The sequence below is a fragment of the Misgurnus anguillicaudatus genome, chromosome 25, assembly GCF_027580225.2.
Source record: "Misgurnus anguillicaudatus chromosome 25, ASM2758022v2, whole genome shotgun sequence".
NCBI lineage: Eukaryota > Metazoa > Chordata > Actinopteri > Cypriniformes > Cobitidae > Misgurnus > Misgurnus anguillicaudatus.
This window is the reverse complement of record NC_073361.2, coordinates 9,187,953-9,204,576: the sequence shown is the minus strand read 5'-3', so window position 1 is coordinate 9,204,576 and position 16,624 is coordinate 9,187,953. Positions and strand designations below refer to the sequence as shown.

The 16,624-nt window shown below is 36.5% G+C and overlaps 1 protein-coding gene across 2 annotated transcripts in view; it reads right to left on the bottom strand.

Annotated features, from left to right (window-relative positions):
- adarb2 (adenosine deaminase RNA specific B2 (inactive)) overlaps positions 1-16,624 on the bottom strand; it is a 227,658-nt gene that overhangs the window by 81,465 nt on the left and 129,569 nt on the right. For both annotated transcript variants that reach the window (XM_055181760.2, XM_073863752.1), the window contains exon 2: positions 404-490. In XM_055181760.2, coding sequence (XP_055037735.2) covers positions 404-490 — 87 coding nt within the window. The remainder of the gene's footprint in view (positions 1-403; positions 491-16,624) is intronic.

Genomic DNA, 16,624 nt, shown 5'->3' with positions numbered 1-16,624 from the left:
GAATTCTGAGTTTAAATGTGTATCAGTACTTTTGGTATACAGTACGTTTCTTAAATATGGAATTTATTTTATGTTTATTTATTGTGAATTTTAGGTTTAGATCAAAACAAAAGTAAAAGCGTAATTGAAATTACTTCTTCAAAAACCTAAATCAATAGTTTGGCACAAGTATTGTTAATATTTAAAGGAACAAAAACATTGTTTTGTTCCCCCAAATCAAAGTCAGTGTGATGCAAGAAGTGATTGTGTTGCCAAATTTGGCATGCACATTTTTTATTAATTTTCCTTTTCCTGATCTTGGATATCTTTGTTAGGCACTAAAAGAAGTTATTTTTCTCTAGATACAGTAGCACCATTTAAAGGAGGTTTGTTGTGTTGTGTGTTGATAATTGTGTATACTGACTCAAAGTGTCTTCATCTTCTGTCCCATTGGCCGCTGGGCTCATGTATTTAAAGGGGGCGATCAAAGCAGACAACATGTTCATCTTTTCTGGAAAGAAATAAGAAACCACATACATGTAAATATAGCATATAATAAATATAAATATATACAACATAGTGGTTAATTTCTACCAAGCCCCTAAGGTGATATTGGAGTAAAAAAATCTAAAGTTTAGTTTCATGTGCTCACGTGAAACTTTCATGTGCTCACGCAAAACCTTCATGTGCAGATTTTTTTTAAAAAAAAGTTTAGTTTTGCGTGCTCATGTGAAACTTTCGTTTCATGTGCGCACGCGAAAGTTTCATGTGAGCATGCAAAACTAAACGCGGTACTTTCACGCGGGCACGCGATGGTTTCACGTGCGCATGCGAAAGCTTCACGTGAGCATGCGATAGTTTCACGTGCCCACGCGAAACTAAACTTTATTTAGTTTTTGCTCCATGTCCCTTTAGGGGCTCCATAAATGTCTTACTGTAGTTACAACACAATTATGCAAAAATACAAAAGATATATCTAGGACTGAAATACTTTGTACAATTTTTTTATAAGCAAAGTGATTTGTGAGTTCATTTTTCTACAGTGGAAGTCTATGGTGACACATTGTCCATCTTTTTGATAGTCTATGGTTTATCGCTGGCTAATTGAAGAATAATATATGTGTTAAATACACATATGGACACAAACACAATAACACACGTCAAGTATATGCATTTCATTTTGCACAGAATAATATATATGTGTCTTGGCTTGGTTGCAGAGGAAAATGAGGTTCTAGGTTGACTTTCTGATTGACCACATAGTCACAGTCACAGTCTTGTTTTCTCTATACCGAAGGGTGTGTGTGTTGTTAACACTGCAGGTCCCTATTAGGGACTCTGTCGGGCTCAATCCAGACTATGGGGAACTGACAGAGCTGCTTGGACCAATAATTACATCTCACCTTTTCTACCATCCCATAATGATCAATAATTTTAATGGGCTGACAAAAGTAAAAAAAAAAGATGAAATGGGTGAAGTGTGTAATAATGGGGGTGTGCTAGCCATAGGTCATATGGACGGTCATAGAGGTCTAATAATTTAAATGGGACATGCAACTTATTTCCAAATCTGATCACTTCAGACAGGACAATAACAAACAGACACTGAATTCCATATATTCTCTTTACATTTTGACCTAAATAAATGCTAGCAGAGTGCAGTGCTGAAACTCAATAAAAAATATTTGATGCATTATTAATCATGAATGTTAATGCAGTGAAGGTTTTTTAAAGTTAAGAGATAAGACTTTCACAGCATCATAAAAAGCACAACAAAAATCATGTTATGCAATACAGTATACGTTATTCTTTATACGTATTTCCATGTTTGCATATACTGTATGGTTAAAGGTGCATTAAAATAATCTGTTAAATTATTCTCTGGTATCTACATAGAAGGTATGTTGCTTTATTAAGTGCGAAAATTATACAGACTTTTACAAAAATTAACCATGGTTTTACTACAGTTAAAACAAAACATGGTTACTGTAGTAAAACCACGGTAACCACAAAATAACCATGGTTTTAAAAATAACCATGTTTTCATGGTTAGTGTAATAAAACCATGATTTTGCTGATAGTAACCAATACACCAAAAAACACGGTTACTACACTTTTACCACAATAAAATCATGAAATAGAATGAATGAAATAGTCTATTATTACCTTATTTAAAAATATCACATTAATAATGTTGAGCCATGCTCTGATTGGCTGGTTCACAGAGCAGTTCAGTTCAGTAGCTCTGTGTGTGTGTAAACAGATCTTATGTTTGAGTCTGTATCAGATGAAGATACAGAATTTGAGGAGAAATCAATTGTTTGAAGATTGTTAATGGATGTGAAAGTTTGTGTTTTTCAGTATGGACCTGCAAAACGTAACTGTAACGTCAATAGTAGAACTTCAGCCTAATCGTTAGCATATAGCATTAACTAGCATATATAGCGCTAACGCAACAGCAGTCACAACTTTGTTTTTAGCATTGTAACAACATTTTAATTAATGTTTAAATTAATGTTGGGGCGTGCATCTCGACTGTGATGTCACAGTTGGTATTATGTTGAGATTGGCCTGTTTTCCAGCTGTCTTTTGCATGCACGAGGTTTACATATGAAGGCTCATGATATGTATAGAGCTCGTATTATTCATCTATGCCTAGGTAAATACAGTTTTACATTCTATGGCCTTTAAGCTTAAATTTATATATTTAAAAAGAAAGATGTGCTCCGTGCCACAAAGATACCGGAATTCGGGAGAAAAGGCGATTGTCTCCTTTAATTCGGACTACTAGTTTACAGGGTGTCGTGGGAATACACAGGTCCCTGGGAACCCCAGCCATGTCTAGAAAACTAATCATTTTAGAGACAAAGGTTCTTTTGACACGGGCCAAAAGAAAAGACAAATAAACCCTATTCCTTACAATTTTGTTTTCCATAAAATAAATTGAATCAAATAAACAATACATTTGCTTGTGAAGTGTGACTAAATGCACATATATTCAAGATATATGTCTAAATTTCCAATGCAGTTTTGCTTTTCAACCAATTTTATATTGTTTTACGAATTTTACAGGAATGCAAGTATAGCATATTTAATTATTTGCAGTTTAATATCTAAATTATTTCTCACAGCAATAGGTATTCTCAGACTTTTCTTCTGAAAAACCAAATAATCTTATTATTTTGTCCAGTAGGACATGCACTGCAAAAAAATGAATAAATCTAACTTAGGTTTTTTGTAGTGATGCACCGATGTATCGGCCACCGATATTTATCGGCCGATTTTTGATGAATTTGAAACCATTGGCATATCGGCAATAGCACGAGAAAGGCCGATATCGATTGTTTTTTAATTAACTGCATAAAGAAATCCATTATATGTAAAAAACGAGTTAATATTGTTAATAAAATAAATGCTGAATAACAAAAACCACCTTTGAAGGTTGTCGTGCTGTCTTATTATATTTGTTTTAACTTAATTTGTGCCTCTCTTATTATGTTGGTCAGTTAATTAGATCCAATCCATGTTCAGTAAAAATAATTTGATCCAGAAATAAGCTAATAGACCAACTATATAGTATCGTATACAAGTGTTTAATATCGGTATTGGCATGGATATTGGTATTGGCCAGAAGTTGTCTGTTTAAATCGGTATCGGCACAAAAATCCTATCGATGCATCCCTAGTTTTTGTCTTGTTTTCAGTAGAAATATCTAAAAATTCTTAAATCAAGATGCTTTTTCTTGATGTGTACAATGACATAAAAAAGAACGTCAAGTTTATAGACAAAAAATATACAATTCAAGTATTTAAACTTAAAACAAGCAAAAATATTTGCCAATGGGGTGAGAAAAAAATCTGAAAATAAGTTTTCTTTTTTCTTAAACACTTAATTTTGCATGTGTCATTTTTTGCAGTGTGTTCCTGGTCAACATCATTGTAGGTACTGCAATAACAATCCAGCACACCTGCATCTCATTTTGAGCCAGAATAACCCTGCAATCCTATCAACCAATCAAATTGAATGCTTAAGTTTGTATGCTATGTTAATAAGACAATGTTGATACATACATCAAATATAACTGAGAACTCATGGTATTAAAGTGCAATAGAAATTTCTTTCTTCAGAAAATGTCAAAATCTTCCTGTGCTTAAGGATTCAACTAAGACCTTATTGTTTGCAAGGGATTATGGGTCCATCTATTTCACATCATAGACTTGAGTCAAATACAAATCCACCATTTCAGTGGAATCAAGTTAAATCACTTGAGCAAAACAAAGTGCAAAATTCTGTTATATCAAAACAACGTCCAACAAAAAAGACACAAGTCAAAAGATCAGCGTGGTATCTTCATACCAGTTCGGTCCACCAAACCTTGTCATGTGAAAGCCTCAGGCACGTGTCGGAAACCACTGCCCCGATGCCAAAAAACCCTACACAATCTAAATCAGTCTCACCTATCAGCCAGCCATACAAAATCCCTCTTGCTTGACTGAAACGTGACGAGGCCTGGCAGCAGGGAATTTTGACAACTTGTAATGTGTTGAGTGAGATAAGGAGCAGGAATCCAATTATTTTGCTTTCCCAAGCAGTGGTCAAGAGATTTTCTCTCTCTCCTCCATCAGAAGTGTGGAGGATTTGTAGGTCACATATAGCACAAGCGAAGTGCTGAATGTCAGCACACAGCAGTGGGGATACGGGGGCTCCATTGTCCGCTTCCTGTTGTGTCACTTCCTGAATTATGACTGAGGAGAAGAGGACATTAATAAGTGATGGGTGGTGCTATCACTGTCGTCGACCAATCACCAGAAGTGCTGAGACAGATTCTGTGCTATGATGTGGAGGTCTCTTCAAGTTCAACGGTATCTAACAAGCTCTGTGCTTTGCCATCATTATACGGTTTGATTTTAAAATAAATAGTTTTTAGTTAGTTATTTAATACTATAAAAATGGTGGTGTCACGTCATGATTGACAGCTGTGATATGCGCATTCTGCGAGGGCGGGGCCTTGATTTCGCGACTTTACTTCCTGCTCACTACTGCGCAGGACTGATCCCGAAATCGCTATTGCGCAAACTCAAGACCCAAGATGTCAGCGCCGTATCGGGAACCTGGCGGCTTCACTTTTCACCAATGGATGAATAATATAACTGTAAAATTCAGTACCATGCTAGTGTATAAATTGAAAGTACCATAGTATTCCCACTCAGTGACTCATGTCAAAATATGTGTTCGGCGCATCATGTAAACTTATGTGCATCACGCCGCGCGTCATATCAAAATACGATCGCGTTTGCCAAATACTCGCTTAATCTCATGTGTCATCAGAGTTTAGTGTAAAGTTAGTGTCTTGCAAGTATTTTGTGAATGTGAGTGTCTCTTTTATCATAAACCCTTTCAAAGAGTTTGCAGCAGGCACAAATTTTGACATGATGCACATGGTTCACACTAGCCTGACTACGTCAGACTTCGTACTTCCGCTAAATTTCATTACGCTTCTGTACTCAGTCTGAGATACCTCCCATTCAAACCGTTTTCCCCCGGTCTCAAAACGACCGTCCAATCAACGAACAGAGGGCGGGCTGAGAGCCGTGACATAGACGCTAAACGCCGAGTCACGGTTGTAGTTTGTTGTGGACATGGAGACACAGAAAGCTATTTGCTCTGTTGTGGAGAACCGGCACTTGCCAACTAAAACCCGAACAAGAAAAGTGTTTGTTAAACATTTGAATGGAGATTATGTTGTTGCCCTACTCCCGACAAGTTTTTGGAAAAGTTTAATTTATCAACTTTACCGATCGTCAGCGAGAAACTGTGTGCAGCACAGCTTGACGTGCACAACGATCGAGAAATCATGGAATGGAATTATATTGTTCACAGTTAATGGTGGAGGACGCGTGGGCAAGCATTCTTTGGTGACATTCCTGATTAACCAGAAAATAAGGTAGGAAGATTTAATTTACATATGGTTATAGTTGTCTGGTGGAAGAGTTTGAGAGGAGAGAGGGGCTTTCCTCCCGTTAGACGTGAGTGGAAAGCCACCGTTAGGATAGTGTTCAACTAGCTATGGCCCGATTTACTTTACATAATCTGCAAAAGTCGTTCATAGCCATGTTAACTCCGGTATTTCACATCATACGTGTATTTTACAGCAGAGATTCGATCGATGCGGCTGATCCGGCGCATAAAGCACATCATATCTAAATGTTATGTGTGATTGGCTTACGTTTAGACCAATGATTTTAAACTTCAGACAAGCCCCTCCCACGAGAAGGAAAACGATTGTCAATTGTGCCCAGCCAGACTCTGTCTATGAAGCGAAGCAAAATAGCAGAGGATGGTATTACCAGGCTAGGTTCACACGACACTCCGAACACATATTTTGAATTCACACCCCTCGGAAGTAAAGTCATCGGCCACCATTGTTCCCACTACACCTATCCTTGAGTACTTGCACTGCAAAAAACGACATTCAAGAAAAATTTTACTTAGTATTTTTGTCTCGTTTTCAGTAAAAATATCAAATTCTTAAATTAAGATGTATTTTTTTGATGAGCAAAATGACCCAAGAAAATAAGTCTAGTTTTTAGACTAAAAATGTCAAATTTAAGTGATGTCAAATTTTTCTTGAATTTAGTGTTTCAGAAAAATGTTCAAGATTTTTTTGCTTACCCTATTGGCAGATTTTTTTGCTTGTTTTATGCACAAAATCACTTAAATTTTATATGTTTTGTCTAAAAACTAGACTTATTTTCTTGGGTTGTTTTGCTCATCAAGAAAAAGCATCTTAATTTAAGAATTTTTTGATATTTTTACTGAAAACAAGACAGAAAACTAAGTACAATTTTTCTTGAAAGTCATTTTTTTGCAGTGTGTACTATAGTTTAATCATTACTCTATGTACATACTGTATGTGCCAAATGGACAACATTTACACATGCATTATGTCTGTATTTTTCTGGATCTGACCCCTTTTGGTTCTGCTCTGTAGGGATGTTTTAGAAAACAAGAACGCGTCCTATGTGTTCGACCTCTAATCCTCTTCAAACAAAGCGTTGAGTGCCAGTGTCTGTTTATACAGTTGCTGTCTGAACGACATGTTGCTGACATTGTTTACATTGCAAATGTTCAAGTTTAGATTAAAATGTTAAAGAAACTTTTCCTCTGACGAATTACTTTCCTGCGCTTCTAACCCTACTGAAATGAACAGCTAAAACCAGCTGGTTGGCAGCTGGTCTCCCAGCCTGGTTTCAGCTGGTGTGCCAGGCTGGTTTTAGAGGAGTTTGTGACATTTTTTTAGCTAGTCAAGCTGGTCTTAGCTGATCAGGCTGGAAAACCAGCTTAACCAGCCTTGTCAGGCTGGGAGGACTGGCTTAAACCAGCTACTTCCATCTTGAACCAGCTAGACCAGCCAACCAGCCCTGCTGAATAAAACAATAAAACCATTACAGAAAATTCTAATGGTTTCCATTAAAGTACCAATAGGAACCATTAGCTTTTACCATTAAAACCACTACACTGTAGTGTGTTTTGGGCCATATTTCTTTAGAACCAATACATAGAACCAATACTTACCATTAGAGACCAACAAAAACCAACACACTGTAGTGTGTTTTGGGTCATATTCCATTAGAACCAATAAAATTCCCAATAAAACCATTAGAATTTTCTGTCCTGGTTTTATTAGCTCATCTGGCCAAGCATCCAGCCTATTCAAGCTGATTTAAGCTGGTGGATCAGCTGGTCTCCTAGCTTAACCGACTTGAAAGTGTAAAAAAACATGCTACACCAAGTTAACCAGCTAAAACCAGGCTGGGAAACCAGCTAAATCTAGCCAACCATCTTGGGCTGGTTTAGCTGGTCTTTTCAGTAGGGTACCTATTGGTAAAACACATACTGTAATGCAATAACATATTTGTAATGTATATCTTGCTTGCAAAAGATTTAGTTTTGTCTTGTTGATGCTATTGTAGCCAGAGTGTGAAGTTATGACATGTATAGCAAATGCTAACTGCTAAAGCTAACCACCCAATCCTCAAATCTTTACGTCACAGACATTTTTATCCCAAGTGATTTTTTCAGCAAACAAGGTACCTTGGGTCATTTTTATTATCAGGTATTGCGATTAAAAAAAATTAAATATTTATTTAAGAAATCAAGACACAAAGCTAACTAAGACATTAATTTTTTGCAGTGTATGTGTAAATTTAGAGCAAGACATGAGGGGTCTCGGCCCTCCCTCCCCGGCTATCAGGAGCGAGCAGAGGTAATGAGCCAATCACATCTCTCCATGGTTCCTCATAACCACCAGGTCAGATGAGACACTAGAGACACTATTCAAAAAGGCAGTAGGGAAATCATTGACTCGCTCTCCCTCTTTGTATCTCTCTCTCTCTTTTCCGCTTCTTTCAATCACTCTCTCTGTCTGGGAGACCACCGATTAAACACTAGTAAAGTGGCAAATGAGGGAGGCCGCATTGTCTCACCACCGCGCTTGGAATCGGATTTCTGTCAGGCCGCTCAGCTGGAGCTTGGCAATGACACCTTTCGTGTCTGCTAACCATCTGTGTGTGTGTGTGTTTGTGTGCATACCCATGTACATTGTGTGTATATGTGTGCGTAAAGGTCCTACAAACAATACATTTTTATAACAGTAAACAGTTTAAAGCTGCTGAGTGTAGCATCTATGCCACTTGCATTAATTACAAAAAGATGTCTTTGGAATAAAATACAGAACGTACAGTTACAACATCTACCAGTAGGGGCTAACTGGATCATGTTAAGCTGTGTACTGTATACACCACCAGCAATTTGTCGCTGTGTGTCGCCCATCTCTTTCAATTAGGTTGTTAGGAGGCTTTCCTAATTCTGGGTGTCCTAGTAACAGTTACAAACTGACATGAGCTCCACTGCTTCACTCCCATTGGTAGTTACTCCTGAAAGTCATTTATTATTTGCACAAAGTTCAACTTTCTCAGCTTTGAAGTGGGACATGCCCACTTCTTGTTGCCAATGGTCACTCATGTCACTGGACGTCACCAAACTTACATCGGAATGAATGAGATCATGTCGCTCTGCCACTGCTAGTCGTTGGCGGTGTTAATGGGGCTTTAATCACCCAAACATTGACCACTTGTTTTAAATATTAGTATTGTCTTCACAAGACTTTAGTATGATGTTTGTCTAGGATAAACCAAAAGTCTCAGGGAACCGGAAGTTGTGACCAACTAAAGTATTTCCAATTGAAACAGAATACTGAACTAGAAAACTGATGGCACAGCTTGTTTTTTTCTTTTTGATGCAGTGGTTCCCAAAACTTTCTTTCCTTGCCCCCCCCTCCCAAGTACATACTGTATATGACAGTCCGAGTCCCAAACCCTCTAGCCATTTTTCCCCGCCAGCCATTTATTGAAAATTTGCCCGCCAGCATTTTTTTGTGATTTTCACAAAAGTTTCACAAAATGCCTTCCAGGAAAATTTTCATTTTAAAAAATATATAAACGTACAAATATATAAAATGAAAGAACAGACCCTCTGCTTTCAAACAAACAATCTCAAATCTATATTTTTTTCTCTGCTTATAAACTCTTAAATATGGGTATTTCTCTATTTTTTTGCTAAGAATTTTTTTTTTAGCAAAAAGCTGAGATAATTGCATTTTTTGAAGGAATTTTGTTAGAGATAAGGGCCCGTATTTATAAAGAATCTTAATGCAAAAAGTAGCTCCTAGTGACGCAATTCTAAGAAAATTCTTAGAAATGTGGGCGTTTACACTTATAATTAAAGAAAAAATCCTAGTAAAGAAAAAAGTAATTCAGAAAGCATCTTAACCCTTAAAAGTGGTCTTAAGTGGTCAAAATTGTTAGGAGCACGGACGAGGACTTTTAAGAGGCTTAAGAGTTTTTTTAGCATCCGGGAAAGTGGACAAAACATGAAGAGGGAGACAACAAATGCACACAATGCATGACAGTAAGTTAATAACATGCAACAAATTAGATCGTGCAGGAATCATGTTTCTGACCGAGACATAATAATATAATATAGCGCCAGAAATAAAAGTAATAACTACATTAACTATAGTAACAGATTCGGTAACTAGAAAAAATGCAACTATGCAGCAGAGATGATTTAGGTCTGTTACAGACGTCTATAAAACAAAGTAATCACACAAACTTACAGAACATTGTGTTGCTGTTTATTTCCTATCTAATATGTTAAGTATGACATTAACATCATATATAAATATATATATATATATATATATATATATATATATATATATATATATATATATATAAAGTTTATACTATATGTTAAATAAGTCAATAAATAATACATTGATTATACATTGTATATTTTCTCAATTTTTATGTAATATAATAGGTAAAAGTATACATGTAATTTCAAATTGATGGCTAATATAGATCCTATACTTACAAGCACTCTTTTTCTTCCTTCTTGGACAACCAACCAATCACAGTCTTCAAAAGATTGTGTCACACGTAGCAACGGGGTCAACCCCGCCTCCTCACTAAGATAAGTTTTTGTCTTTTCCTTACTCAGAGTTACTCTCAGATCAGTCTTGAATCGCTCTTAAGCTAAGACTCCTACGTAAAACTTTTTAAGCTAAATTAAGAGTTTTCCGAGAGGACTCTTAGAATCTTTAAGAATACGGCCCTAGATTCAGAACGATTATTAAAACATACACAGAGTTTAAAATGAGTAAATAACGTTTTGGCTTCGTTTTTTTTATAAATTGGGTAAGTGTGCCTAGTGGATAATCGCGGTAATGCAGATTAACATAAAAAAATTTAACAAAAAAAGTTTTTTTATGCAAATGTTTTCTTTTAATTGATGAGATAACTCGTCAATGGCAGGGAAAGAGTTAAGCTAACAAGCATGTTGAGATGTAGCAAGCAAAATTCAAATTATTTTACACAAGATAATATTTAAATACCTTATCTTGGCATTATAAGCATATGATTTAAAAAAAAACTTTTTCATATAAAATTATTAGTGCTACATTTTATGCATCTTTATTGGAGCATATCAGCATATCAGATCCCCCGTGAACTCAACTAAAGGTGGCCTGGACCCCAGGTTGGGAACCACTGATCTAGAGTAGTAGACATTGCATTCAGAAATACAGCTGGCAGCAGCCATTTTCATAGTATGATTAAAGGTATGAAAAAAAGTTATACAAATTTTTTTATTGTGGATGGCCATGTCTACTATGGTAAATTTTAATTTCAAGTGGACTTTAACAATTAAACATATACATCAGCTTTAAGGCTTGAACACAGGTCATCCCCAGTACTGTCGGCACAACCACTCAGTGGTTTGTCCGACAGTCCATGTAAAAGCAAGAGGACCGTTGGTTTCAGGATCAATCTGAGCGAGCAGACAGAATAATAGTTAGCACCTGATTAGCGTCAACAGAAGACATAGTGCACCGGCCATCTGCTTTACATTTGTTGCTCTGTTTCATGCCAGCGACTGAGGTTTAGCATACTAGCCGCTGCAAACACCACCCTCCATGGGCACAAATCCTAATCGCCCGCCTACTACAGCTGCAGGCATACACAAAACATGATTAAATTAACCTAATGAGCGCAGCTTTTGTGCTTTTTTGAATTATGTGTTATAATTTAGGAGGTGGGAATCAGTAGGAATGATGATGTGTTATTGGTCAGGGTGGGTGGAGGATCAGAGGTTGTCACAAGATAAATATTTAATATCTATATCTAACTGCAGTATATCAATCTACACTGTAGCTAGAAAAACAACAAAAATACATTTCTTTAAATGAAAATGAATTTACTTATATCAGGAATGCACACTTTTTTCATATCTGTTAGGACACCATCACAGTAAAGTTTTAGAAGATATAAAGCTGACAGTCTCGGCACAATGGTCCTTAAAGTCAAACGAATGTCATAGGGGACCATCAACATATAGGGCTCTATCTTACACCCGGCGCAATGCAGCGCAATGCGCGACGCAAGTGTCTTTTGCTAGTTTCCACCCTAATTTTCACGTTTAGCGCCGCGTTGTTTAAATAGCAAATGCATTTGCGCCCCCTTTGCGCTCATGGGCGTTCTGGTCTGAAAAACGAGGTGTGTTCAGGCGCATTGTTGGCGCGTTGCTATTATGAGGCAACAAAAATAGACTACGCCATTGACCAACAAAAAACCTGGTCTAAAGTCTAAAGTCAATGGGGCAATATGTTTTATGTTATTTAAAGAGCGCATTAGTAAAATGCGCCTATAAACGGGAGGACAACGCGGGTTTGCTTATCACAAAGTACATAAATGCGCAGCAGCACAAAAATGCTTTTAAATATGAAAGATTAAAGGATTGAATTTAAGAGATTATTATTGAGTCTCTTGGACATATTTATAAATCGGGACTGATTATGAGACGTTAGAAGGCGCAAAGAGCTGCTTCACCTGCAGCCTGGTAAGTAAATAAATGCTTTGCTTTAAACAAATGTATCTGTTTTTAAATGTTTTTTTTTTAATGCTACCTCACGGATTTATTGTATATGATGTACCTGTGGATATGGCGAGATGAGAAACATTTGTAAGTAATGCTTAAAAAAACTCTTTGCTAAAAAAAACGCTGTCCAAAGTGCTGAAACGTGAGGAGAGCCTTTTGTAATTTCTTTATCTCCTGTTTGTTACAAATAAAGTATTTTTACAGTACAAACCTTATCTTACATACTTGTAAATTATTTTTTGATGATATTGGATAGCCATACATTTAAAGCAATTAAAAGCCTGCTTTTTTATTTCCATGACTAAAAGAAAACGGGTTTTAAAGGTTTTAATAAAAAAAACAACAATTTCAATATAAGGGAAAAACAACACAATTATTTAACATTAATCTTAAACTGGGGATCTTCTACCTCCGCTTAGTTTTTTAGTTTACAAAGTCCGTCATCTAAATAGGGATTAGACATAGCGCCAGCGCAACTGGCTTTTAAAGGGAATGAGAGCTGTGATTCTCATTGGTTTACTGCACGTTACGCCCAAAATACTCCCATTACAATAGGACCTACCCTTTTCGACCATGCGCTCGGCGCAAAAACGATTTTTCCCGTCGTTAAATTAGCAAAAGTGGATTCGGACACGCCCATTTAGACGTTGCGCTGTGCGCTTTAGACAATGCGCTTAGATCGTTAAAATAGGGCCCATAGTGATACCAAAATAGGTGGTAAAATATTTATGAGATGGGTTACAGAGAACAAGCTATATATGATTTTGGTTAAATCTGTAGATAAAAAGAGAGGCAAAACAAGAAGCACTGTAAACATCAAGGATCCCATCCACCCTATGATTTACTGATAGAAGAGGTCATGAACTCCCAAAGCACTCCATTATGAATTCTTTAGCCCGTTTTGCTGTCAAAATCTTTCTGCCATGCAATGTGACTTGCAATTAGCTCACAACCTCAGCTCAAGCACTCATGTACATGCCAACCACAAGTATACAGTAAACCACACTCGCAGAAAAAGCCATTTGCTGGATTTATCCTAAAAGCCTTTTGGTGTAATAGCGGCACTGGAGCAGGCTAATGGGAGAATAAATAAATGTTAAATTGTGCCACTCTGCATTTGCACCTGTGTCTATCTGGGTAGTCTTGTTTAGCTGTCTTTAACTTTAAAAGAGTTATTATTTTGCCTGCTTTTTCATCTTGCACCATTTGAAACTTTTCAGAAATCCAATCTATATTTAGGGACCAGACTATCATAGATTATCAAGGATGGACTCTTCCAACTTGGGCCAACAAGAACACCTTAAAAACCACTTGGTACCACCTTAACCTCCTAAAACACCCTACACTGGTTTAACTAAAAAAGTAAGTTACCTGGTTGCCTTTAAGGGAACCTATTATGCAAAATCAACTTTTACAAGGTGTTTGGACACAATGGGCTCTATCATACACCCGGCGCAATGCAGCGCAATGCGCGACGCAAGTGTCTTTGGCTAGTTTCAACCCGGCGCATTGATCATTTTCACGTTTAGCGCCACGTTGTTTAAATAGCAAATGCATTTGCGCCCAATGTTGCGCCCATGGGCGTTCTGGTCTGAAAATGAGGTGTGTTCAGACGCATTGTTGGCGCGTTGCTGTTTTGAGGCAACAAAAATAGACTACGCTATTGACCAACAAAAACCTGTTCAAAAGTCTAAAGTCAATGCCACAATATGTTTTTGTAATTTAATGAGCGCGTTAGAAATATGCACCTATAAACAGGACGTCAACACGGGTTTGCTTATCACACACATGCGCAGCAGCGCAAAAAAGTTTTTAAATATGAAAAATGAAAGCATTCAAATTTAAAAGATTATTATTGAGTATCCTGGTCATAAATGAGGACCGATTATGGGACTTTAAAAGGTGTAAAGAGCTGCTTCACCTGTAGCCTGGTAAGTAAATAAATTAGGGCTGGGCATAGATTAATCTAGAATTTTTGTATAATATATGAGTTTGTGATGTGTGTAAATATTATGTATATTTAAACACAAACACATACATATATATACATTTAAGAAATGTTTTATTTAAATATTGTTTTTTGTTTATATATAATTTAAAATATATAAAAATATAAATAATATATATAAAGATGAAAATGTTTCTTTAATTCATACATAAATATGTGTATATTTATATATGCATAATAATTACACACAGCACAAACTTTTTACTCTTACTCAAGTACATTTCTAGTGAAAAAACTGTACTTTTACTTCGCTACATTTGGCGGCGTTACTGCGCTACTGTGAAATGGTAATAATTAATGAATATATAATATATATTTAAAAAAAGTTTGAAAGTCTCGCGAGACCTTAGAGAGGCTGCGTGTGTTGCGAGGTGGCTATACGCATCACCCTTTAGCGCGCAACCGCGCTTAGAGGGCGTGTGCGTTGTGCGAGGCAGATCACGCGTGAGTTAAAGTTCGGTCTATGTTTTCACTCCAAAAGGTTTAAATAGAATAGTATCATAATGCGATGCATGCTTTGTTCACTAAACGAGCTGACATCGCAGCGTACAGGAATTCCAAATCCAACCTGAAAAAACAAAGTGGTAAGTGTCACAGTATTGTCTATTTGAACACTATTAATGGTCATTTCACACACTGTCCAAGTGTTTTTGCCATATGCACTCTTGTGCAAGCGATGACAAATCCTAGTGTAAGTTAAACCATACAAACAGCACAATCACATCTGCACATTTCCATATCATTTCCCCACAAAACGAAGCAAACTGAACAGCATAATGTAACAATGTCTTGCATTTACATACAAATCCGGACACCTTACTAATGTGTAGAAAATACATTCAAATAAAAATGGGATTTTATTTAAATCCTTCCTAAAGAATGAATAAAAATAAAAAAATAAAGTATGTTTTTAAAGAAACATGTATTATATATTATAATAAATGTAGAGTTGATTTTCACAAACAGATAAGTTCCATATGAAATTCTAAAATGATAATTGTTATTAAACTCGTGTTTATGATCAGTAATTGCACTTTAATGGCAATGAAAATAACCTATTCATAAAAAACTTGATAACAAACAGACACACTTTAAACACACGTTCTTTTTTGTTTACTGTTTGCATGTTTAAAGGCAGATGCTGACAAGTTTGTGTTGCGAACGTAAAAAAATACAGATTTAACCGTCAAAAAAACATCTGTGTGTGTGTGTTTGAGATTTTTTCTCAAATGACACGTTATGTGATGTTAATGTACCCATTGCAGGACTGAGATAGGCTGCTTTACTTTAACCTAGGTTTTACGTATATAAGCAGAACAATGAGACTTTTAAGGTGAGGTTTGTGAAAACCCTCTAAGTAGTCTGAAATTCAGTGCTTTTGCGCTACTTCTCTATCAGATCAGAAGTAACGAGTAACTACTTGAGTAGTTTTTTCATCTAATACTTTTTTACTCTTACTCAAGTAAATAATTAGATTGATACTTGTACTTTTACTTGAGTACAGATTTTGGGTACTCTACCCAACTCTGGGTATGAGAGCTGAGACTCTCATTGGTTTATTGCACTTTATGCCCAAAACACACCCATTACTCATTACAAGAATAGGAACAACCCTTTTAGACCATGCGCTTGGCGCATAAACCATTTTTCCCGTCATTAAATTAGCAAAAGTGGGTTCGGACACGCCCATTTAGACTGTTGGCTTTAGACAATGTGCTTAGATCGTTAAAATAGGGCTCGTTGGCAGTGTGTGAACACAACCACCCTACAATAAAAAAATCCATGTTCCTTGTTTTTATACCCATTAAACCAAAGCAGACATGCCGTTTTGATTCTCTTATCAATGTGAGGTCACATTGATGAAGCGATACCCACTTACAGTCCTACATTACCATAGTTTCCACCCTCAGTGAGATATCATCTGTCCACTAGATACTATTGACTCAGACTGTATTAATCAGATCTATTTTAACTGAAAGCGCTCACTGTCTGTTTGTAAGGAAGTGAGAAGCTGTAGGTACAAACATTAAAAAAGCGCATTTTGCTCCCAGCCAAATAGGGGCATTTTGGACATGCTATAATAAATGATCTGTGGGGTATTTTGAGCTGAAACTTCACAGACACATTCTGGGCACACCT